At 30.9% G+C, this 22,667-nt stretch overlaps 1 protein-coding gene across 1 annotated transcript; it reads left to right on the top strand.

Annotated features, from left to right (window-relative positions):
* The first annotated feature begins 39 nt into the window (after positions 1 to 39).
* Positions 40 to 13,619, top strand: LOC115881671 (gastrula zinc finger protein XlCGF57.1-like). The gene is made up of 11 exons (XM_030899249.1): positions 40 to 246; positions 307 to 450; positions 503 to 807; positions 868 to 1,019; positions 1,246 to 1,381; positions 5,502 to 5,714; positions 5,774 to 5,848; positions 8,858 to 9,017; positions 9,077 to 9,206; positions 10,881 to 11,048; positions 13,369 to 13,619. Exons 1-11 carry the CDS (start codon positions 112 to 114, stop codon positions 13,554 to 13,556), a joined length of 1,806 nt encoding a protein of 601 aa, XP_030755109.1. The 5' UTR covers positions 40 to 111; the 3' UTR covers positions 13,557 to 13,619.
* The last annotated feature ends 9,048 nt before the right edge of the window (positions 13,620 to 22,667 follow it).

Genomic DNA, 22,667 nt, shown 5'->3' with positions numbered 1-22,667 from the left:
ACGGCACGACGGATGTCGCATGATTGTATATAAACGCACCTTTAGAACTTTAAAGTTGTCAAAAGCTGTCAAAAGATTTGTTTTTGTTTAGGAAATTTAAATATTTAAAAAATGGATTTGGATATAAGATTGGAAGGAAACATAGAAGATTATTGTTTTGCTTGTTTAAAAATACAACAACCTGTAGAAGATATATCAAATAATGAGCTTGTTTTGGATAATTTTAAAAGAGTGTTTAATATTGAGGTTATTTTGGCCACGTCTACTCGGTTTGTTTTTTTACCTAATAAGATTCAATAATTTTAGGTAGAATTAATATCAGGATCTAAAAAGAACCTCTGTAATATCTGTTTAAATAAATTGAACGATGCTTCAGAATTCCACACTCAACTTAGTTACTCTATTCTCTATCTGGATGAATACATAAAATCACAAAAAACTTTAATTGAGGTAGTAACTAAATAATTTTATAGAATAAATGCTGTAATTTGTGTCGCTTCAGGTAAAGCATGAAGATGAAAAGAGTCAGCTTGAAGTTGATGATTATGATAATGATGAGAGATCAAATGATAATGAAGAAGTCAAAAACGAAGATTCTGATTCAGAGTCTGATAATGAACCTCTAAGTCGATTAATAGAGAAAAATGTACCATTTAATGCAAAATTGAAGAAAGTACCCACTAAAATTATTATAGAAGCTATAGAGGAATACCAAAACAAATGCAGAGAAAATTCAAATTGTATTGCATGTGATTTTAAAGGAGTTAGCATACGAAATTTGTCTTGTCACATGATACATAAACATAAGTACATTTTTATTCTGTCTATTAGTGTTTAATATAAACGTATATTTTTTCAAATTTACAGAGAAATGAAAGCAGATTGGTGTTCCAGGTGTAATAAGCTAGTTGAAGATGTTGAAACACATAGAAAAACCCACAGTAATAAAACTTACTGTAAATTCTGCAGAAAGAATGTTACTAGATGTCATTATATGGAGCATTTAAAAAACCATGCTGGTAGTTATTATTAGATTATTATAGATATAATATTGCTAGTTTTTTGATTTTATTTTTTATACTTTATGATTTTTTTTACTTTTTTTATTGTTTATTTATTTTTATTATTTTATAAGATAAAAAAAAATAGGTAAAATACCTACTATTTTTTTTTTGTTTTTAATTCTACGAATGATAGAATAAATAAACAGAAATAGTATTACACACTAATAACATATTTGTTTAGGTTTGCGTTATTCTTGCAAAAAATGCCAAAAGAAATTTATCACACAGAAAGCCCTTAATGAACACAGTGCGCAGCATATTAAAGAGAAACCATTCCAATGTCCAAATTGTCCCAAATCCTTCAAATTATTAAAAAGGTAATTATATAGAGGGTGGTCCGAACTGTATTCCAGAAACTTTGGCAGCATATTCTGCAGATAAAAATAAGTAAAAAAGTTTGTATAAATGTATGTCCTAAAATGCTTAGTTTTGGAGATACAGGGTGTAGAAGTTTTATTTTTATTTGGATTTTTTCCAAATAATTTATGAAGTAACGTCAATATTTGGATGAAAATTGGTGTCTGGGAGTTTTTTGACATGATAAATTTGATTTTGATGTCAATATGACTCCTACTTGTAGGAGGCACCACCTACATTTTTTTAACTGGTTTGAAGAGTAATAACTTTTCGTTCGTACCTGTATAAAACTACTGAGTAAAAAAAATATACATTTACGATTTTTTTTACGTAAAAAAGATCTCTTGGTAAAAATCGCTACGAGTAATGGTTCTTGAGATATTTGGAATCGAAATTATCAATCATCATTGACATAAATTAAACATGTTGACTAAATAGTTATTAGACTGAAATCATAAATTTGAAATGTTTTTGTGCCAAATGTTCAACAGAAACTGTTTTATCATCATTTTTTCGCAGAAAAAATTATGATTAATTTAAAAAAATTTTAAACATTATAAAAATTTATCAAATTTATTATTTCAGTCAAATAACTATCTAGACAACGTGTTTATTTTGTGTCAATAATGACATGTATTGGCTATTTCCGTTCTAAATATCTTGAGAACCGTTGCTCGCGGCGATTTGTCACGGAAATATATATTTTTTCACTTAGTAGTTTTATACAGGTGCGAACTAAAAGTTATTACTCTTCAACCCAGTTAAAATAAAAGTTGGTGGCGCCCCCTACAAATAGGAGTCATATTGACATCAAAATCAAATTTTTCATGTCAAAAAACTCCCAGACACTAGTAGTGTGAACTATCGAATGAATACTATCGAAACATTCGATAGTGGCAATTCATTCGAATAATTCGATAGCTAGTAACAAAACATTCGTCGAAAACTATTCGAATAAAAATTATCGAATAGATGCGTCATCAGCCTTGAAATATTATACTCTAGTAATTCGGCAGCAAAAACCATTCATTTATCAAATTCATTTATTCGTAAGGATCGATTTTAATGAAATATAAATTGGATTTTAGTTGTCGTCCGGCGACGTAGGTTTCTTTCCTAGAAACCCGACAGCGGTCGGTGGCAATGCTATGAAAGCCGGGATCTTTGATTTTTTGCGGAGTCAGATAAAGATAAGGACACATTTTTTTTTTATTGGGGTGCTAGTATTTACACAGAAACAGAAAATAATTATGAAGGGCGCTGTTGCCATATATTCGTATTAGTTGGTATTAGCAAAGAATATTATTCTTTGGCATTAGTTAGTTAGGGATAGTATGTCTATATATTTTTCATTTTTTTTATTAATATTCTGTTGTTACACTGCAATAATACTTTTTATTTTGGATGTAGGAAAATTATTTTTAATGTTTTTAAGCAAAGACTGGTTTAATAAATAATAATAACAGTAATAATTTGTTATACCCATTAACAACAAAATTTTAAATCATTTAATATAAACATTTTTTTAAGTAATAGCAAAATATAAACAACAAATAGAAGTCAAAATTATTTATATTAGATCTTATTTAAAAATAATATAGTCTCTAAATGTGTGGCAACGTTGGTTTATTAAATAATAATAATTACAGAACTAATTTGTTATATTAACAACAAATTTTAAAATCATGAAATATAAACATTTATTAATTTTCTAAGCATGCAGTGTAATGGAAGGAAAATAAAAATAAAAAATTAGAAATCAAAATTAGTTATATTACTTTATATTACTATTTAAAAATAATATTTACTTTTACTGGCATTTACTTTAAAAAATAAATGAAATATTTCTTTGCAAAAAACTACATGTAAGAGAATTCGCATAAACAAAATACAAACATCGTTAACTTTTTTTTAAATTGGCATGTGTAAAATTTTCAGTTTAATTTTCTCATCCCAAAATTTGAATTCGATAACCATTTACTTAACCACATTACTAAAATATGATTATTAAGTTCAACTAATTCATATTATTAAAACATCTAAAATACAAATATGTATTTTTAAAATTAATTGATTGTAAGTTCATCTCATCTCTCAAAATTGCTAGGTCTCAAAATTTCCCATTAAAAAAATAGACCATAATATACCATATAAAATTAAATAATTGAAAGATCGGGCTACGGAAAATCACACAAATTTTTGGAAAAATTTTGACCACTTGGTATACAATCGTCAATTAAAAAAAACTACTATTTTAGTATTTTAAATATTTTAATAAAGGCAAAAATAGCACAGTATTTACAAGGCGAAGTTATAAAAATTTGGAAGAACTAATAATCTGTGCTAATAATGCACTGACGCACACAAAAATCAAACGAATACTAAATTTCATTTATCAAAAGCATTCGATAGTCGTGGCTCAACGATAACCATTTAGTCGCACGGCGAGGTTGTCACATATACTTTAGTATACAAATGAATGAATGATTTTATTCGAATAAAACCATTCGATAGTTTAAACCATTCATTCAGTAACCATTCGATAGTCTAATTCATTCGATAGTTCCCATCGCTACCAGACACCAATTTTCATCCAAATATTGGCGTTATTACTTCAGAAATTATTTGGAAAAAATCAAAATAAAAATGAAACTTCTACACCCTGTATCTCCAAAACTAAGCATTTTAGGACATACATTTATACGAACTTTTTTACATATTTTTATTTACAGAATATGATGCCGAACTTTCCCGAATACAGTTCGGACCATCTTGTATATGTCGCAGACGCATAGAATAATCCGGCTTTTTAAATAAAAGAAGGTATTTTTACAAAAAGCCTATCTATTTTCAGTCACTTTGCAAAAAGCCTAATCAAAATTAGGCTTATTAAATAATGACGATATTTTCCGTACACGTCTGCAAAAAGACTGCCTGTTTTCAGTCGTTTTACAAAATCCCAAATTGAGGCCAGGCTGATTAAAAAATGATCAAAATTTACTCAGATATGAGCTATGATTTACCCTTTAATAAAAATACCCCGTATTTTCCTATACAAAAACAATAATTTATGTCAAAATTTGATTTTGTTTAGACGAAAACAACTTGAACCCTATTTCATAAATTATAATTATAAGTAACTTTTCAATACAAAATATATTAAAATCTTAATATTAATATCTCGTTTAATTATTACACTCTGTAATTTGATTCTGTGTACAGGGCTACCTCTTTGTGGAACTTTGCTTTCTTTTTTTGGAACTTTTATTTTTTAGAATAAAATGAATTTCGATCTTTATAATAATCGTTCTTAACCATACTCCATTTAACAGATTTATCGTGCCACTTTTTGTGCCATTATTTTCTAATTTTAAAAGAGAAGTTCAAGAAATGTCGTTGAATAAATTTAGGTTAGTTTTACTAATCCCGCGTAAAATGTTTTGTTCAATCTGACTAGTCTTCATTAGGCATTTTGCAAAGCGACTAACACCTTAACAAACAAAGGCTTTTTGCAAAATATCCTTCTATTGTTATAGTTAAAAACGCCGGCGTGTGTGTTTTGTAATATGCCTAGTCTTTTTGCAAAATTCCGAGTTATTCGATACGCCTGCGACATATACAGATTGTTAACTGGACGGTTACTTATTGTGGAACAGAATGGCAACACTGCCTACATTCCAGATGAGTACTAAGCTAAGCTCTGCTAAGCTGCCGACTCGTCCCGTCGCTTCGTCTCTCGACGAGCGGGCCGAGTTTGCCATATTTCAACCATAAAGCTCTTGCCGCGAGTAATAAACAAATTAACAACCTGTATACTTAAAAAATGTCTATACATCTGTGGCAGATTCATTTCTTCAAAAAAGTCCTATGGGTATTTTGCCACTTGCACCGAAAAAAACCTACAAAATAAAATAGTTATTTTTTGTAAACATGTTTAAAAAAAATAACTATTTTAATAAAATAGCTATATTAGAATAACTAATTATGTACATTTTCATGCAGGGCAAGTGGCTCAATAACAATAGGACTTTTTTGAATATATAAATACTTGTTAACTTTCTTTTAATATTTTTTTTATAGTCTGGAAGACCATATATCTTTACATGGCCGCTATACTTGTGATATGTGTAACAAACATTTCGAAATTTCCGAGATGTTGGCTTCACACCTGTGCAATGGAATCTCTATAAAAAAGTGTGATATAGATGCTTTAGATGATAAGACAAATAGCAATGATTTAAACAAGAATAGATGTTGTGTTGAGTTAAACGAAGATGTTCAAGAAGACATTAAGTGAGTTTCAATTTATTGAAATCTGAATTTGCCAAAATTGTTGTTATATATTTTTTTAGAAATAATATAAATATAAAAATTGAAGCCAAGAAGGTGGAGGATTTAACGTGTCATTTCTGCCAGAAAATTTACAAGTATGTATGTATTTTAAGAATATTTTTTAAGTAAGCGTTTACTTTAGTTTCGAAAAGCTTCCTTATAACTAGTGTAGCATAATGTAGTGTAGTGATTTGGTCATCGAAACTGTGCGGTCTGGATTTTAACGTGTAAGACAGTGATGTAAACAGCTTAATGGAAAATCAAGTGTATTAAAAAGAGAAAAATCGAGTCGACACATTTCTTCTATGCGATATTGCCGGATTTTGCATCAAAATTTCAAACCGCACGCATTTACGAAAAATGTTGCATCTAGGGTTGGAACTTTATTTTTCACTATTAGTCACTCATTTTACTACAACTGTAGTCGATTATATCTAGTTTAGATGAGGCGTCAGGTTGCAAAACCCGCCTTATCCATTTAAAAAAATGGTCTAATGACATATACAGGGTGGTCCGAACTGTATTCCGGAAACTTCGCCAGCATATTCTGCAGATAAAAATAAGTAAAAAAGTTCGTATAAATGAATGTCCTAAAATGCTTAGTTTCGTAGATACAGGGTGTAGAACATAGGTGTGAAGTATCATTTTTATTGCGATTTTTTTCAAATAATTTCTGAAGTAACGTCAATATTTGGATGAAAATTGGTGTCTAGGAGTTTTGTGACACGAGAAATTTGATTTTGATGTCAAAATAACCCCTATTTGTAGGGGGCGCCACCTACATGTGTTTTAACTGTTTTGAAGAGTAATAACTTTTCGTCCGTACCTGTATCAAACTAGTAAGTAAAAAAATATACATTTCCGTCATTTTTTACATAAAAAATATCTCTTGATAAAAATTGCTAAAGTAAACGCCACGAATGTTTGGGAGTGATTCATCGCTTGATGAAGTTAGAATCGACACGCGCGCTATCATTTTTACATTAAAAACGTAAATTTTTACCGCAGATGTAGATTTTTAAAGGTCTAATCATCTGCCTGCGCCCTTCCTACTTATTCTAAAATGTTAGCGCGATTGACAAAGACGATACTGTATCGCGTTTCTTTGATTGATTCGTTTTTGTGCGTCAGTCCATTGGTGTGCTTGCAGTGCGACCAATGGGGCATTCCAGTTTATATTTATAACCAAAGATATGTTTTGACAAGACTTTGACAGTTAAAACAACAAATTACAACAGACTATATATTGATCATTATATGACTTCAAACACCACACGGCACTGGAATTAAGTTTTATGTGACCTTGAACAGATTGGTTTACATGGTAGCCACCGATGAATCACTCCCAAACATTCGTGGCGTTTACTATACGAGTAATCTTTCTCAAGATATTTAGAACGGAAATAGTCAATACATGCCATTATGGACAAAAAATAAGCCCACATTGAGTATAGCTATTTGGCTGAAACAATAATTTTTTATTTTTTTAAATTAATCATAAATTTTTCTGCGAAAAAATGATGATTAAACAATTTCTGTTGAACTTTTGGCACAAAAAGATTTCAAATTTATGATTTCAGTTTAATAACTATTTAGTCAACATGTTTAATTATGTCAATGATGACAGGTATTGATAATTTCGATTCCAAATATCTCGAGAACCATTACTCGTAGTGATTTTTTCCAGGAGACATTTTTTATGTAAAAAAAGTTGTAAATGTATATTTTTTTACTCGGTAGTTTTTTACAGGTATGGACGAAAAATGATTACACTTCAAACCAGTTAAAATATATGTAGGTGGCGCCCTCTACAAGTAGAAGATAAAATATTGATATTCATAAAAAGTCACAGAGATGTATATTTTTTCACTCGGTACTTTTATATAGGTACGGACAAAAAGTTATTACGCTTCAAAACAGTTAAAACACATGTAGGTGGCGCCCTGTACTAGTATGAGTCATATTGACATCAAAATCAAATTTCTCACGTCATAAAACTCCCAGACACCAATTTTCATCCAAATATTGACGTTACTTCATAAATTATTTGGAAAAAATCGAAATATAAATAAAACTTCTACACCCTGTATCTCCGAAACTAAACATTTTAGGACATACATTTATACGAACTTTTTTACTTATTTTAATCTGCGGAATATACTGCCGAAGTTTCCGGAATACAGTTCGGACCACCCTGTGGATAGTGGATAGTGGACCCTAAAATATACATAAACATAATCCCAAACTACAGTAAAAGTCTTACGTTACTGCAGCAAAATCCGTCTTATCCACTTATATTTGCTTTTTATTGTCATTATTTTTACAAATCTCGCACTATTTCATAAGCTTTTTACACAAGTATAATATTACTACTGACGTCTTCTCAAATCCTTGCTTAATTTTAATAAAATAGTATATTTAGTAAATCAAGTTAGGCTGCGAATACCGTATGATCGAAAAAAAACGGCATCCAGTTGGTTAGGAAATGACGATTGCTGACATTTCCCATAAAAATTTACATATAAAATGACAGCGTTTTCATTTCATAGCCAATATGCATCACACTGCAACAAAACCCGCCATATCCGAATTATTTTTGTGTTTTTTTGTTTAAGAAATAAATATTAATTTTTATTTCTAGAAAATCGAGATACATAACAATGATTCTACTCAATGGACACGTTTTTTTTGTAAATTAACGCTTCAAACGTTTGCTAAAACAGTTTTTACTTCTTATCTCGAAACAACGTTTGGGGAATAAGACGGGTTTTGCAACTTAACGGCTCAGATATATTATCATAATTTCAGTAGTATACATGAAAGTTTTTAAAATAGCTTATATTTTTCTACACACATTTTCCCACAAACGTAAAAACCGGCAACACTGTATGCCGCTTTTGATTTTGTCTCTCTGTCTGTCAACCGGTTATTTATATTATTCTCTGTCACGCTCATCAAAATCCAGACCACATAAATTGGATGGCCAGCATTGTATCTCATTAAATAACAACCTGAATATTTTTATGAAACGAGATCTCTATCTTCAACAAATAAAAAACTTGCAAACATCACTTAATACAACTTACTTTGTATTTAATTTTAAGAACCGCTTACAAACTTCAAAAGCACATCGAGGGACACATGGGACTCTACACCGCCACCTGTCGGTATTGCGGTAAAGGGTTTACTTGTAATTCAGATCTGGCCAATCACGAACGGGTTCATACAAAAGAAAAGCCTTTTATCTGCAACGTTTGTGGAAAAGTAAATATTAGTTATTTATAGTTTTATAGAAATCAAATAGAGTGATGTAATTTTTTTAGGGGTTTGTTAGTGGGGCTACTTTAAGGATTCATTTGAAACAACATACGGGTAAACCTGAGGAATGCGATTTATGCCACAAAAGATTTTGTAGAAAGTCGGAATTGAGACTGCACCAACAGAAACACAGAGGTACTTAAATATCTACTACTATACAGGGTGTTTCAAAAAACATGTGCCATCTCTCGTGGGGATATACTTCACATAAAAATAAGATTTATTTTTCATATCAACATAGGTCCGATTGTGCTTTTTTTTCCTAGCTACAGGGTGTTAAAATCTTAATATAGTAACTTTTACCCTCAACATTTCATTCAAATCGCTAAAAGTACTTGGAAGAAAATTATAATAAATCGAAAAAATATTCAGACTTTAACACCCTGTAGCTAGGAAACACAGCAGAATCGGACCTATGTTGATATGAAAAATATATCTTATTTTTACGTGAGAAATCTCCCCACGAGAGATGGCACATGTTTTTGAAACACCCTGTACATAAAATGCTAATGTTTATGCTAGAAAGTTGCTTTTTTTGAAAGATAGCTAATTCGCTCTTCTAAAAACTGTCGTCGCCGGATTTGTTGTTTTTCATTTAATTAAAAAAAATAAAAAGTTTTTTTTTCCTGATGTCAGGGCGGATGCGCCAGGCTTCAATTAGTATAATTATAATCTTTTAATTGTTAGGAGTAATTAATACAAAGTATACCGTATAGGCTTGGTGCATTCATCAGAAGGTCTAACGTGTATTAAAATTTATTATTCAAGGTAACAAAACCAGAATTAAATAAACTTAAATGAGTAATATCACACAAGCTGCTTGTGTGATATTACTCAAAATGGTATGAAGTATAGTATTGCAGAGTTTTATGCACTGGTTCTGCTAGATGGAATATAACTGGGGCTATCTGGTCTGTAACGATTTTTTTAATTGTACATAACTATAATTATAGAAAACGTTCTTAAAAAAAGTGAGCACTAGTTGATTAAAAAGAAATATACCATTAATATTGATTAAATTATATTTTATCCATGTAGTATATGCCTCTTTAATTTTTTGATTATGTAATGGTCACCTTGTTTACTCACTTGTTTCGTTGAACTGCCTGAATCTATTTTCGCTTTTGATCAAATTGGTGTAATAATGTTGAGAGACTGTAAAATGTTGTTCCGTGGTGTTCCGGGTAGTTTGAGTTTTGCGTCAAAAAATTGGTCCCGGGAGGCACGTATAGCCGCCCATACTAAAATATGTTAATAAAAAGTTGGTAGGCAGTTTTTTTAGTTTCAAAGTAAAGGAATTTTTCCAATTTTGGTCCGCGGTTATTTCCCCTATCCGCCACCTGGGGTCGCGTCCTATGGGAGTTTGGAGTTCCCCACACGGATTTTCTCAAAAACGGACTACGGAAACACGGAATATCTCAAAAACTGCGACTTTTACTGATTTTGCTGTTATTACAAATTTTGTTGCAAATATTATTCCCAATCTTAAATTGAAAACCGCGTTTCGCTAGCTACTGTAATTTTGGAGTTACGATTTTTAAAAATTTTTAACCCCCTCCCATACCCCCTTTCCAACCCCCTACCCCCACCAAAAACTAATGGCCAGAATCTCGGGTACTACAGTATTTTTGTGCCAAATTTGGTTAAAATCGGTTTAGCGGTTTTTGAGTTATCGTGTTACAGACGGACATACAGACAGATACCATGAAAATATTTTGTACTTAGGTCATTTATGACCCAAATAACTCATTTTTAGTGAAATTAAAAAAACTTTTTTTTGCCGATCTAAAAATATTATTTTTCTTTAAGGGGAACGACCGTTTTTGTGTACGGAATGTGGCAAATCTTTCGCGCAAAAAAGCCACCTGACCTGCCATCTGACAATGCACAGCGACGATCGACCATATTCTTGTACGATTTGCGAGAAGAGTTTCAAAAAGAAAGAACTACTCAAGCACCACACCAAATTACATGGAGGTAAATTGAATTAATCGATAGACAGGTTTAGTACCGTGTTCGATTTTTTGGATTTTATTATAGCTGACTAAAAAAACTACCTAATAACCATTCAGCATTTTTAATATAGTCTGTCCAACAAGTAGGGGACGATTTCGACAGACTACATCCAGAAAATATAAGGTTTGTTCCAATATAACAGAGATCCCGTTCTTGGTGGTATATTATGCGCAGTAGAGAAAATGCGTCCATCAACGAGAGAATTGTTTAATAAACGATAACTTTTGCGCTCCAATCAGAATTATAATCGCTCGTGATTTGAAACGGTGATTTCCAAACCAGCCTAAAAGCAAGAATCAAAAGAACTGCCCCAAGAACGGTAAACTAAAAGGATTGCTCATCCTCATAAGACGTACGTTCGCCTCTTCCCGCGCTTCAGCTGACAGTTGTGACGTCATTGTAGTCCTTGTCATGATAGTGTGTATTATTAGTTGCCTATGGTAAACTTATAAAAATAACAGCCAAGAAATTTTGAGTTAATTATTTTGTCAATTTTAAATGTGAAAAATGTGTTTTTAAAGTTTTTAGAGCTATAGAGTGTATAAATACGTTCATTTTGTGTTGTGGATTGTGACAAAGTGCTTACTAGGTGCCTACGATATTGTTTATTAATTATTTTAAAGCAAAATATGGAAGTACTCTAAAAAGAATGCCTGCAAAAGGTAATGCTGGGAACTTCTGTTCTTAAAAATGCATTATCCGAGTATTTAATACGATGTATACAGTTAATTTTCTATACTGCATACATATAAGGTGTTTAAATAAATAAACTAAATAATGAACGTTTTGCGTCTAATATGCACTAATAACCACGACAAGGACTACAATGACGTCACCATGCGAGGAGTTTTCGCATGCACCTGGAGTACGTTCCACTAAGCACTCATAACGTTCACGCTCAAGATAGCGATTTTTCCCGTTCCACTTAAATTATTTTTTTTGTTAATCTAATAAATATTATTATTAACTATTTTTCTTTCGTTTTAGGGAAAATAAATCCGTACCAATATTAATATGCTTCCCCTAATTCGCGAATTTCAAGTTCCAGAGCTTTAAGCCCTGGGCTACTCGAGAACGGTTCTGAAAGGAGCTGTGCGCGATAGACTGGTGCCTTCGAGCACTAATTTATAGGAAGGTGCTCGAGGGGAAAGAGGATCTCGGAGCGGAATAGTTCTGAACTTTATGACTCAATTGAATGGAGGGGGAGTATCGCGTTCTTGAACAGTTCAGAGCTGCACAACTGCGTGAATGGAGGACAGTAATTACCGAACAGTACAAGCGTACATTACATAAATTTCTGTGTTGGAACAAACCTATAATTTACCTGTGAATTAAAATGACAAACACAACTGTCACTGTCAAAGATCCTTCGCTTGGACCTTTGAATAAGAAGACTAAGGAAGGAGCATATCAAAAATCTTCGATGGGACTCAAATATGGCCGACTTAAATTGCGGTTTATCAGTGCCGTTCTAATTTTATTTAAAAAATGTAAAACTATGATGTAGGGTAGACGTGGGGTAGACTCAATATTTTTTTTATTTTACGTTGTGAATAAATGTTGGCAGTTATTAATATTGTTATAAAAACATATTATTATAATACAAATAGATAAATTTTAATAATTATTTGTTAACACAAACATCTGATACGCTACTGGAGCAGGTAAGTCAAATTGACGTATCTAAATTCTTTGACATCTAATCTTTGACAAGTAGTAAATAAAAGCAAAAATGCAAGAAAAAATATATAATTAGTTAATTTAAGTGAATTTCATAAATTATCAGTTTACTACACGTATGTATATTATATAGCCACTTACTAGCGAAAAGTTGTTCCATTATTTCACTCGATTTTTGCCGAGATCTACCGCACGCTACACAACCAACTATTTTAGAGTCTTTTTCGATAAATCGCGATAGTGTCACTGTTAATTTAAGTTCTGCCACAATTTCCATCTAGATTTACTACCATTATACAACTATCAGTAGTAGAATAAATAATAAATAACATAAAATACGCTCCGTAAAGACTGACAAATCCACAAAATTTCAAATCAAATTCAAATGTCAAATGAATCGTCAAACAGAACTGTCAAGGATCCCCACCCTAGAGTCCTTTTTCCGCCCACCATGCTTGAATACATGGATAGCATTATGTTTCTTCCTTAGTCTTCTTATTTAAAGGCTTGGACAGACTATAAAGAATGTTTTAGCAAAAGTCGAACATACTTTAAATAAAGCCTAAAATTATTAATTTTACTTATTTTAATATGTTTTCAGAGAAAAAATTTAAATGCACAGTGTGCTATTACGAATGCCACAAAAGTTATAGGTTACAGCAGCACATGAAAATGCACGATGGAAAAGTTGACCTGAAAAAAAATATTTGTCAATTGTGTAGTAAAGGGTTCAGTACTGTTTCATTACTGAACAACCACATGACAAATGTACATAATGTTATTGTGTAGATATTATTTTAAATTATTTTTTATTTATACACATTTATTTTTACAAATATATTTTTACAATAATTAGTTATGTATGTTTTCTATATTGTATTCATCTCAAATTTACACAATGGGAAAAAAGTCATTGAATTATCAGAAAAAAAATGTTTACAGATAGGGGACCAAACAAAATTATTTTGACATACGTCATGTGACAAATGTCATAATCCTTTCTACATTCGTTTAGTTTAGTTTATGGAGGGTAGAGTCACCAAAATGGGAAGAATAAAGGTTCACGAAATAACCACAGTGGCGGTAACAATCAATAGGGGATCTTACTTAGTAACTGAACTTATGGTTGATATTAGTCAAAACGGTGACATTAGTCAAAAAGGGCGAGGCAACACACCTTCAGAAATCGCATATTTATCTATCTCTTTAATTTTTTACTGTTAAAAATATGGCGCTTCTTTCAAATGTAGAACTTTTACTACAGCAGCGCCATCTTAAGTGTTCCCTGTTTGATGACCACTTTTCAATACACGAAGATAATGCTCCTTACAGAGCTGCAACAAGTCAGGTTTAGAAAGATTTAAGTCAAGTACATCGTTAAGTCAAGAGTCGTTACTCAAAGTCATTTCTAAAATCAAAAAATGATTTAAGTCTTAAGTCAAATTCAACATAAAGGTCAAATTTAAAGCATTTTATTTCAAGTCAAGTCATTTTTGTAAAGACTTGAATTAATATACTGTTATTTATTAAGTCGTTTTTATGACTTAAGTCTATATTTTTTACTTAAATCATGATGATCTGCAAGTTATGGCAATGGTAAATTGACTTAAATCTTCATAATTATCTTCTCGTCAGTGGCGGCTCGTCGCAAGGTAGGCGGCGCCTACCCTAAAATTTTGGCAGAGTTTAAGCGGTTTATTACATTACATTATTTACTATTGATGTTGCCAATACATAAAAATACTGTTAATACACGGAAGTGTGTTTTAATAATCAATATTATTTTAACATTTGTGGTCTTGTATATTAAAATATTCACTGTCGCTGGCGTACGCTGACTGTGCCGCTGCGTTAGAAAACAAAATAATTTATGATATGTTCGGCGATTTCTGCATCGCCTACTATTAGAGTCGATGCGCGACGTACGGCAGTCTTCTGTCTCTGTCTAACTCATCGTGCGGTAGCGACGCGACGTAAGTCGGAGTTGTATCGTATTAAGGCGGGGCTTAGGCGAAATCTCCGGTCGCCTTCGCATGAAGTCGTGGAGGCTCGGTAGGCTTAGAAGTTAAGGGAATATATCACATTTCGTTAAGGGGATATTTCATATGATTCATTATACGTAGCATTTAAAACTTTTATATGAAAATTCAAAAAACGTTTAAACAAATTGGAAGCATTTTTCGGGCTTGTCCGAGATTGATATAACCGGTTGTATTTCAGAACACGCCACAGAAATAAAAGAATCCGAAATAAAAAAGCGCGTTATTTTATTCGGTGCAAGAAGACGATACAACAAATATTACAGAAAAGTCTCAGTGTGCTATTTCAATTCGATATGTTAATAAAAGCGGCTAAGTCAAATATCTTTGCGAATTTTATTTTATGAAATATTAGATAACATTGTTATACATTTAGAATTAAGGTTTGCAGATAGGTACTCGTATGTCTCAATTATTTTTATTTATCTCTTGCGGATCCGAAATTTAAAGAATCCTATAAAAAATTTCCAACGCATTAACATTTGATTTAACAAACTTGTTATATTGATACATTTCCAATGCATTTAATAGCGGTTTAACAAACAAAAAATGTTATTGACCAACGTAATGAATAAATTGCAAGTATTAATAATAGATACGAGAATTTAGATTATAAAATAATTGAAGGAGAATAATCCCGGAAATATATTTCCAGAGGCTTTCAAATTGTTTCTTTTGTTTGTTACTACACCATTTACAAGTACTTGGGTTGAGAGACATTTTTCATGTTTGAAATGCATTAAAATTTATAGTAGAGATTCCATGAAAAATAAACGTTTATCGTCACTTGCCTTACTTTCAATCTAAAAAGATCTTTTCACAGCTCTTCAACAATCTGATGATTTTACTGATATAATAATAAATAACTTTTCTTTGTTAAGAGACCGACTCATCAATTTAATATATAAAGCATAATTATTCTCTCTCTCAATACTACCAATTTTTAAGTTTGCGTCAATAAATAAAAATAAAATAAAATTCTATGATGTACCTACTCCATAGTAATAGTTTGGTAATAGATAAAAAACATATCTATACTCATGGTACAAAGAATACAAGGTATGATCGATAGCGGCTCCAATTTCGTTCAGTTCGCGCATACCACCTGTGACGTCACTAGGAAAATAATGAATAAATTAAAAATAAAGAAAGTTGACAGGAGATCAGCATTTTTTGGGGTTATGGTTAAGAATTGTTTATTTTTAAGACTTTTTAGTTCGTTTAATTTAATAATTACTAAAAAAATGAGCAGTTCCAAAAATATATTTAAAATAATAATTATCTATTAACATGGATTGGACGATAGGTAAGAATACTAAATTTATTTCTATATTCGGTATAAAATTGTTTATTAGGTTTTTAGTTTGCGATGTTTATGGTAAATAATTTTTTATTTTGATTGCCTCTGAATTCACATGAGGACAGAGTTGAGGATATCTATGGAAAAGTAACCACAAGAGGAATTGTTACATCATTTAAAAAATGTTGGGAAGTTTATTGTTTCCCATCGAAAAGTAGAAAATGCCAATGCAGATGAACGTATTGTAATTGTGATAGAAGTAATTCTAAGGGTGAAGTTTATTATAATTAGTGGAAGTAATACCAAGAGTGAAGTTTATTATAATTAGTGACCTGTGCTTCTTTTTATATGTAGATGTTTCTGGTTTTGAGAATAAATCGGTTGAACGACACCCAAAATTTAAAGGAAGTATTTGCATACCCAGAATATGCCCATCAAGGATTATATAGCTCAAATTTCCTTTAATGGTAGGCAATTATTCAATGCAAATTAACTTTTTAAGAGACTGAAATATTAAATAGTTTACAATATGGTATATCACTAAAAATATATTACTTTTAGGTACAATTAGGGCCCGATACATTTCAAAAAGTAGAATATTATTTTATATTAAATGAGGTATTGTACTAACAATCAATTTATATTAATAACGGAGATTAAAAAATAACAAAATAAATAGTTCTTTTTTTTATACTACAAAAATAAACTATAGAATACAACAGTATTTAAAAAAATAAAAAAAAGTTATGTCCCGGCCGAGATTCGAACTCCGGTCTCTCGTTTCCTAGCCCGACACCTTACGCACTGCTCCACAGTAACTTGCTTAGCGATAATTCAATGACGGTATATAAACAAAAAAACAGGTTTATAACAATTTCTCGACAATTTGAACTGGCGCGCGGAGCGTGCTGACCAATAGCGCCTGTTATCACCTGTGACGTAGCGACCAACCTGCGCAATATCATACCTTGTATTCTTTGTATCATGTCTATACTTGTACATTATGTCAATCATTATGTCATTACGTTGAATGCTGATATTTTTGCTTTAGTTTTGTCCTAAATATTCTTGAACTATGTTTTTAACCCAGAGATAACATATATTTACAAACTAGGTTAGGGTATTATGTAAATTAGGGGAGGGGGGGGGGGCAATAGACGCAACTAAAATTTTGTCGCCTACCCAGTCACAAGGGTCACGAGCCGTGGCGGCTTTACGTCAAGACAACCAGAATTCAATTTATGTACCTTTTTGTAAATGTTAATATTATTTTTTTTGTATTACCAATTAGGCGATTTTCTTAGTATGATAAATATTATTAATTTATTGTAGGTACAGATAAAACTAAAATGACATAAATAAAACGGTTAATTTTCAGAACAACTACAAACACAAAAATATGTTTTTTTTTTTATAAAATTTAACCGATTTTGTAGTACCTTCTTTATAAGCATCCATTACAATTTAGATGTCATCGAATACAAAACTATTAAAAAGTGGTGGTTTGTTTTGATCACTATGTAATATATCAATGGCATAAGCTAAGGGCTGGAGGCAGGGGCGGATACAGAAATTTATTTTAGGGGGGGCCCAAATATAAAATAATGCAAAATATGCCTTTTAGGGCGCCATTTTTAACCCAAAAGCCTAATATTTAACCCAAATTACATATTTCAGGGGGGCCCGGACCCCATGGGCCCCCCCTCTGTATCCGCCACTGGTTGGAGGATTTTAAGGTACTCTTCAATATACTTCGAGATAAATTTCTTTCGTTCGTCTTTCGGGCTACATAACAGAGTCGGGGATTCACTTGAAAGACAACAGATTCGCTACGCACGCGTAACACGACAAATAATTAAAACCGGTTCCGATAAACTAACATTTTATTTGCTAGTGGTATTGAGCATTGTTTTTTTATTCTGCTGCTTGGCTGTCGCCTAACAGTTTAAAAAGAAATGCTGCTGTTAAAAATTTATCTTAAAAATATATAAAAATCTGACTTAAGCCTTTTATAAAAAGACTTAAATTTTTTAATTAAGTCTTTTCTAAAAAGATTTAAATCTTTTTCTATTTAGGAATAAAGATTTAAATCACAAATCATTTTGAAAAAGACTTAAATTTTAAGTCTTAAGTCAACTTACGAAAAATGACTTAAAATCAAATGATTTAAGTCATTAAAATGATGTAAATAAAAAAAAATATTTAGGTTTTCTGTGTATATTTAAAGAAAGAAAACACGGCTTTTAACGTTTTACTATTCTATTATATTAACATTTTAGTTTACAATTTTTTTACAATAATGTTACATTACAACCTAGCTAAAACTTCCCATTCTTTACCTTAAAACGTATTCAGTTTAGCCGCACAACTCCCATGCTTTCTTAAAATTCCTATTTAACTAAGTAAAAGTATTTATATATAAAACAATTCCTATAAAACTAATTATACTTAAAAAAGACTGTTTTAATATTTTCAATTCAGTATAAAAAAATGAGCAGAAATTAAGTATACTGGGCAGGTATAGATTCTTAAATAAGTAGATTGTAACAAGTTGAAATTTCTACACATGTATATTACTCTGAAGGGTTTAGGCTAAATAATTATTAGATATAGTTTGTTGGGCGATAAAATATGTGTTTTGATAGTTGACAAGAAGAAAAAACTAACTACATTTATCCAAATAAAATATAACTGTCATTAAGTTTTATCGTCGAACAAACGGATTTCAATCTTTGGACATAATCTTGATTTTTTTTTTACTTTATTAGATGATAATAAAGTTATGATGTGTATTAATTTTGCATCATACACGGTACAATGAAATCAAAATAGGCTTCAGTATAGCCTATTCAGAAATATACAATTTTGACAGACGACAACCAAAAAATTAGGGAAATTAAAATCTGATGTCACTGTCATATATCTTGTTACTAGACAGACTATACAGAACTTGAGGATCAGTGTCAAAGAGAGTGAAATCCTATTTCTTACTTACTCTTTAATGGAGTTATTTGTATAAACTGAATGAATACTGCCTGTATTTTGCGCTATTTAACTATTTATCAGAGAAATAAATACAAATATATATTTTTTCTTGAAAAATAACTTATTTTTCGGTACTAAAATGCGATCGTAGTCATAAAAATCACATACAATATGATCAAGAGTGTTTTTGGTCAAGCGTGCCTTGTATAATGACAGATAATACAATTCCTATGGAAAAATACATTATAAATTTTTAAATGTCAAAATGTCAAAGCCTGCTTGATCATAAACCTTTTTGATCAGAAGGTATTTTTTGTTGGTGGTTGGTGCTATGCGTTTTATATGATTTAATTTTTGCTCTAAATTTTTAAAACTTAAGAGCAATTTCAGTTTAATGGTCCATAGACGAAACATCAAGTTGTACCTATACCATATGGTTTGAATCTTTTGTAATATTTGCAACGTAAGCGATGTTGGTTATGTAAATATAGTTTGTCCGACAAGAGATTATATTATTTCTACATAAGACATCCGAGAATTAAATTAACACTGTCATATCTTAACACATTAACTGTCACTGTCAAATACTTCCTGAAATGAAGTCATCTGTGAACAGGAATATATTTTGACAGTCTTATCCATGTACAACTTGTTGCAACATCTGTGATATATGAGTTCTTAAAAAAGAGAGGGGTTTAAAAACTGTTTCGAGGTTTTATAAATTCTATCTTAAATTGACAGTTTTTCTCCTATGACTAGGTATTTAGAAATAATACACATTTAGCTGGAATACCTACACCTACGTATGACATTTTTAAGGTAAGTGTCGACGAATTATTTGAATGTGCTTATTTATCGTTAATGAAAAATTGTTGTAATAGATGACTTTGGCTTATATTATATTAATATATTTTTCAGAGACTTTTTCATACATGAAAGGGAATATTATTCATCCACGAAATTTAACCAGGAGTTGTATTTTATTATCATACCTAATTAAAATACTGCATAATAAAAAAAACGGCGTCAAGAGTTGGCTTGGAAAAGACGTTCCAGTGTAACGAACCGTCATTCCCGAACCAATATGAGCCTTTTTATCGATCACACTGTATACATTCTGAAGAAAATTGTTACAAATATCAAACGTTATAGAGCAAGATTCACCGGTTAATTATATATTTGGTTAATAAGTAATTTGGAGTACTTTCAGTCTCAAAAGAAGAAAAACCTCAGAAATTAGTTAAGATGGTACTCACTATCACGACACACATACAATAGATATGCTCTAACGCAAAATATGGCGCCAATTCTATTACCTGACGTCACATTTTGCGCTAGAGCATACAGATACAATTCAGTTCCGTCTATATAGCCTGTATACCGATCGGTTAACGTTACGTCATTATCATTTATCTAATACCTGATATAGGGTGTGTGTCAGATCAGTTCACGTTGTTTAGAAAATGTAAAGTATCTTCCGAAGTTAGTTATTGAGGGTGTTCCGATTTTTTAACGGTGTCTCACTTGGGTAAAAGATGTACATGTACTGCCAAAATATCATGTCATTGCCATGTGACTGCTAATGACTACGGAGAAGACTGCCTATGACTGCCATGTAATTATTCTAAGCGACTGCCGTAAGACTGCCAGCATCTGCCAAGAAAATGTACATGTAATTCCAATAGTGAGACACCCCTCTGATTTTACTGATTTTGAGTATGTATTTTTAGCATTTATTCATTTTGTTTTTTCAACTCAATTTTTCAATTTTAAACGCACATACCAATTTTAGTAACAAACGGATTTGAATTTTGTCTGAGAGCACAGTAGACAGCAGAAAACTGATCTTATGTTGCCAAATACCATAATAATAAAGATACAAAAAAATATTACTGTATGCGTTATTATTTGGACATCGTTTGTTATATTCAATATTTTCCCCCTTACCCTTCATATGACGTATCGTTAAACAATGATGGAATCTGGTCATTGAAACTGCGTAGTCGAGATTTTAACGTGTAAGACAGTAACGTCGACAACTTAATGGAAAATCGAATGTATTAAAGAGATAAAACTTGGGTTGATACGTTTCTTCTATGCAGTCAGAGCTGCTACCAGTCAGTTTTAAAAAGACTTAAGTCTTAACTCAATTCTAAAATCAAAATGATGTAAGTCTTAAATCAATTTCAATATAAAGTTCAAATGACTTAAGTTTTAAGTCTTTGACTTAAGTCATTTTCTTTCAAGTCAAGTCATTTTTGTAAAGACTTAAATCTCATAAAAGACTTAAATATTTTAAAAGATTTAAGATTTTTGTAAAATGACTTAAGTCATTAAAAAAAGATTTAAATCTTGTTTACTGACTTAATTTTTTTCTAAAAAGACTTAAATCTCATAAAAGATTTAAATATAAAAGATTTAAGTCTTTTGTAAAAGACTTAAGTCATTAAAAAAAGATTTAAATCTTTTTTACTGACTTAACTTTTCTAAAGACTTAAATCTCATAAAAACCTAAAATCTTCTAAAAGATTTAAGTCTTTTGTAAAAGACTTAAGTCATTAAAAAAAGATTTAAATCTTTATTACTGCCTTAAATATTTTCTAAAAAGACTTAAACCTCTTAAAAAACTTAAATCTTCTAAAAGATTTAAGTCTTTTGTAAAAGACTCAAGTCATTAAAAAAATTAAATCTTTTTAAAATACTTAAATCTTTTCCAAAAAGACTTAAATCTTTTCCAAAAAGACTTAAATCTTTTTCTAATGACTTAAATCTTTTTTTATTTCGGAATAAAGACTTAAGTCACAAGTCATTTTGAAAATGACGTCTTAAGTCAGCTTTCGAAAAATCGAATTAAAATCAAATGATTTAAGTCATTAAAATGATTTAAGTCAAAAGACTTAAACATTTTCTGTGAGCTTGTAGCTCTGTATGCAGTATTGCCGGATTTTGCATCAAAATTTCAAACCGCACATGTAGGCGTTAATGAAATGTCTGGGTTGAAACTTTATTTTTCACAATTAGTTACTCATTTTACTACAGCTGTAATAGATTATATTTAGCTTAATTTAAAATATTTAAAATAAAAAAATAGTTTGTTTTTTTCTACATGCAATTTCCTACATACGGAAAAAACCGGCAGCACTGATATTGCTAAATAAGCGATGCCGCTTATGCCGCTTTTTATTTTCTCTGTCTGTCAACCAGTCATTTATATTTATCTCTGCCGCATGCATTAAAATACAGACCACGCAGATGAACATTGACAAGGGCTAGTATGTGTATTGTGCTCGCCACCAGACATTCTTCTGTTTAAAAAATACTTTGTATCGAATCTGCGGTACTACTAAGAAAAATAATGAAAAGTTTTCGTAAAAACATTCCCACCAACCTAAATAAAACAGCCCGCTAAAAAATCAAACAGTTTATTTAGTAAAATATAAAAAAGTATACTCTTTACATAATAAAATAAAAAAAACATCCAAACGGCAACAAATAGACGGTTTTCATTATTTTTCTTTGTCAGCGAGAAGGCTACACAATTTGAAGGTCAAGCTCGTATCCTACAAAACCACATTT

The sequence above is a fragment of the Sitophilus oryzae genome, unplaced genomic scaffold (genome assembly GCF_002938485.1).
Source record: "Sitophilus oryzae breed Bouriz unplaced genomic scaffold, Soryzae_2.0 scaffold_172_pilon_pilon, whole genome shotgun sequence".
Taxonomy (NCBI): domain Eukaryota; kingdom Metazoa; phylum Arthropoda; class Insecta; order Coleoptera; family Curculionidae; genus Sitophilus; species Sitophilus oryzae.
Note: the sequence above shows the minus strand (reverse complement) of the source record. Positions and strands in the feature narration are given on the sequence as shown.

Excerpts from the sequence above, each read along its gene's own strand:
- LOC115881671 (XM_030899249.1), top strand. The coding sequence starts at position 112 with ATGGATTTGGATATAAGATTGGAAGGAAACATAGAAGATTATTGTTTT. Across the intron at positions 808-867 it reads CACATGATACATAAACATAA|AGAAATGAAAGCAGATTGGT; the intron begins GTACATTTTTAT and ends TCAAATTTACAG. Across the intron at positions 1,382-5,501 it reads TCCTTCAAATTATTAAAAAG|TCTGGAAGACCATATATCTT; the intron begins GTAATTATATAG and ends TTTTTTTTATAG.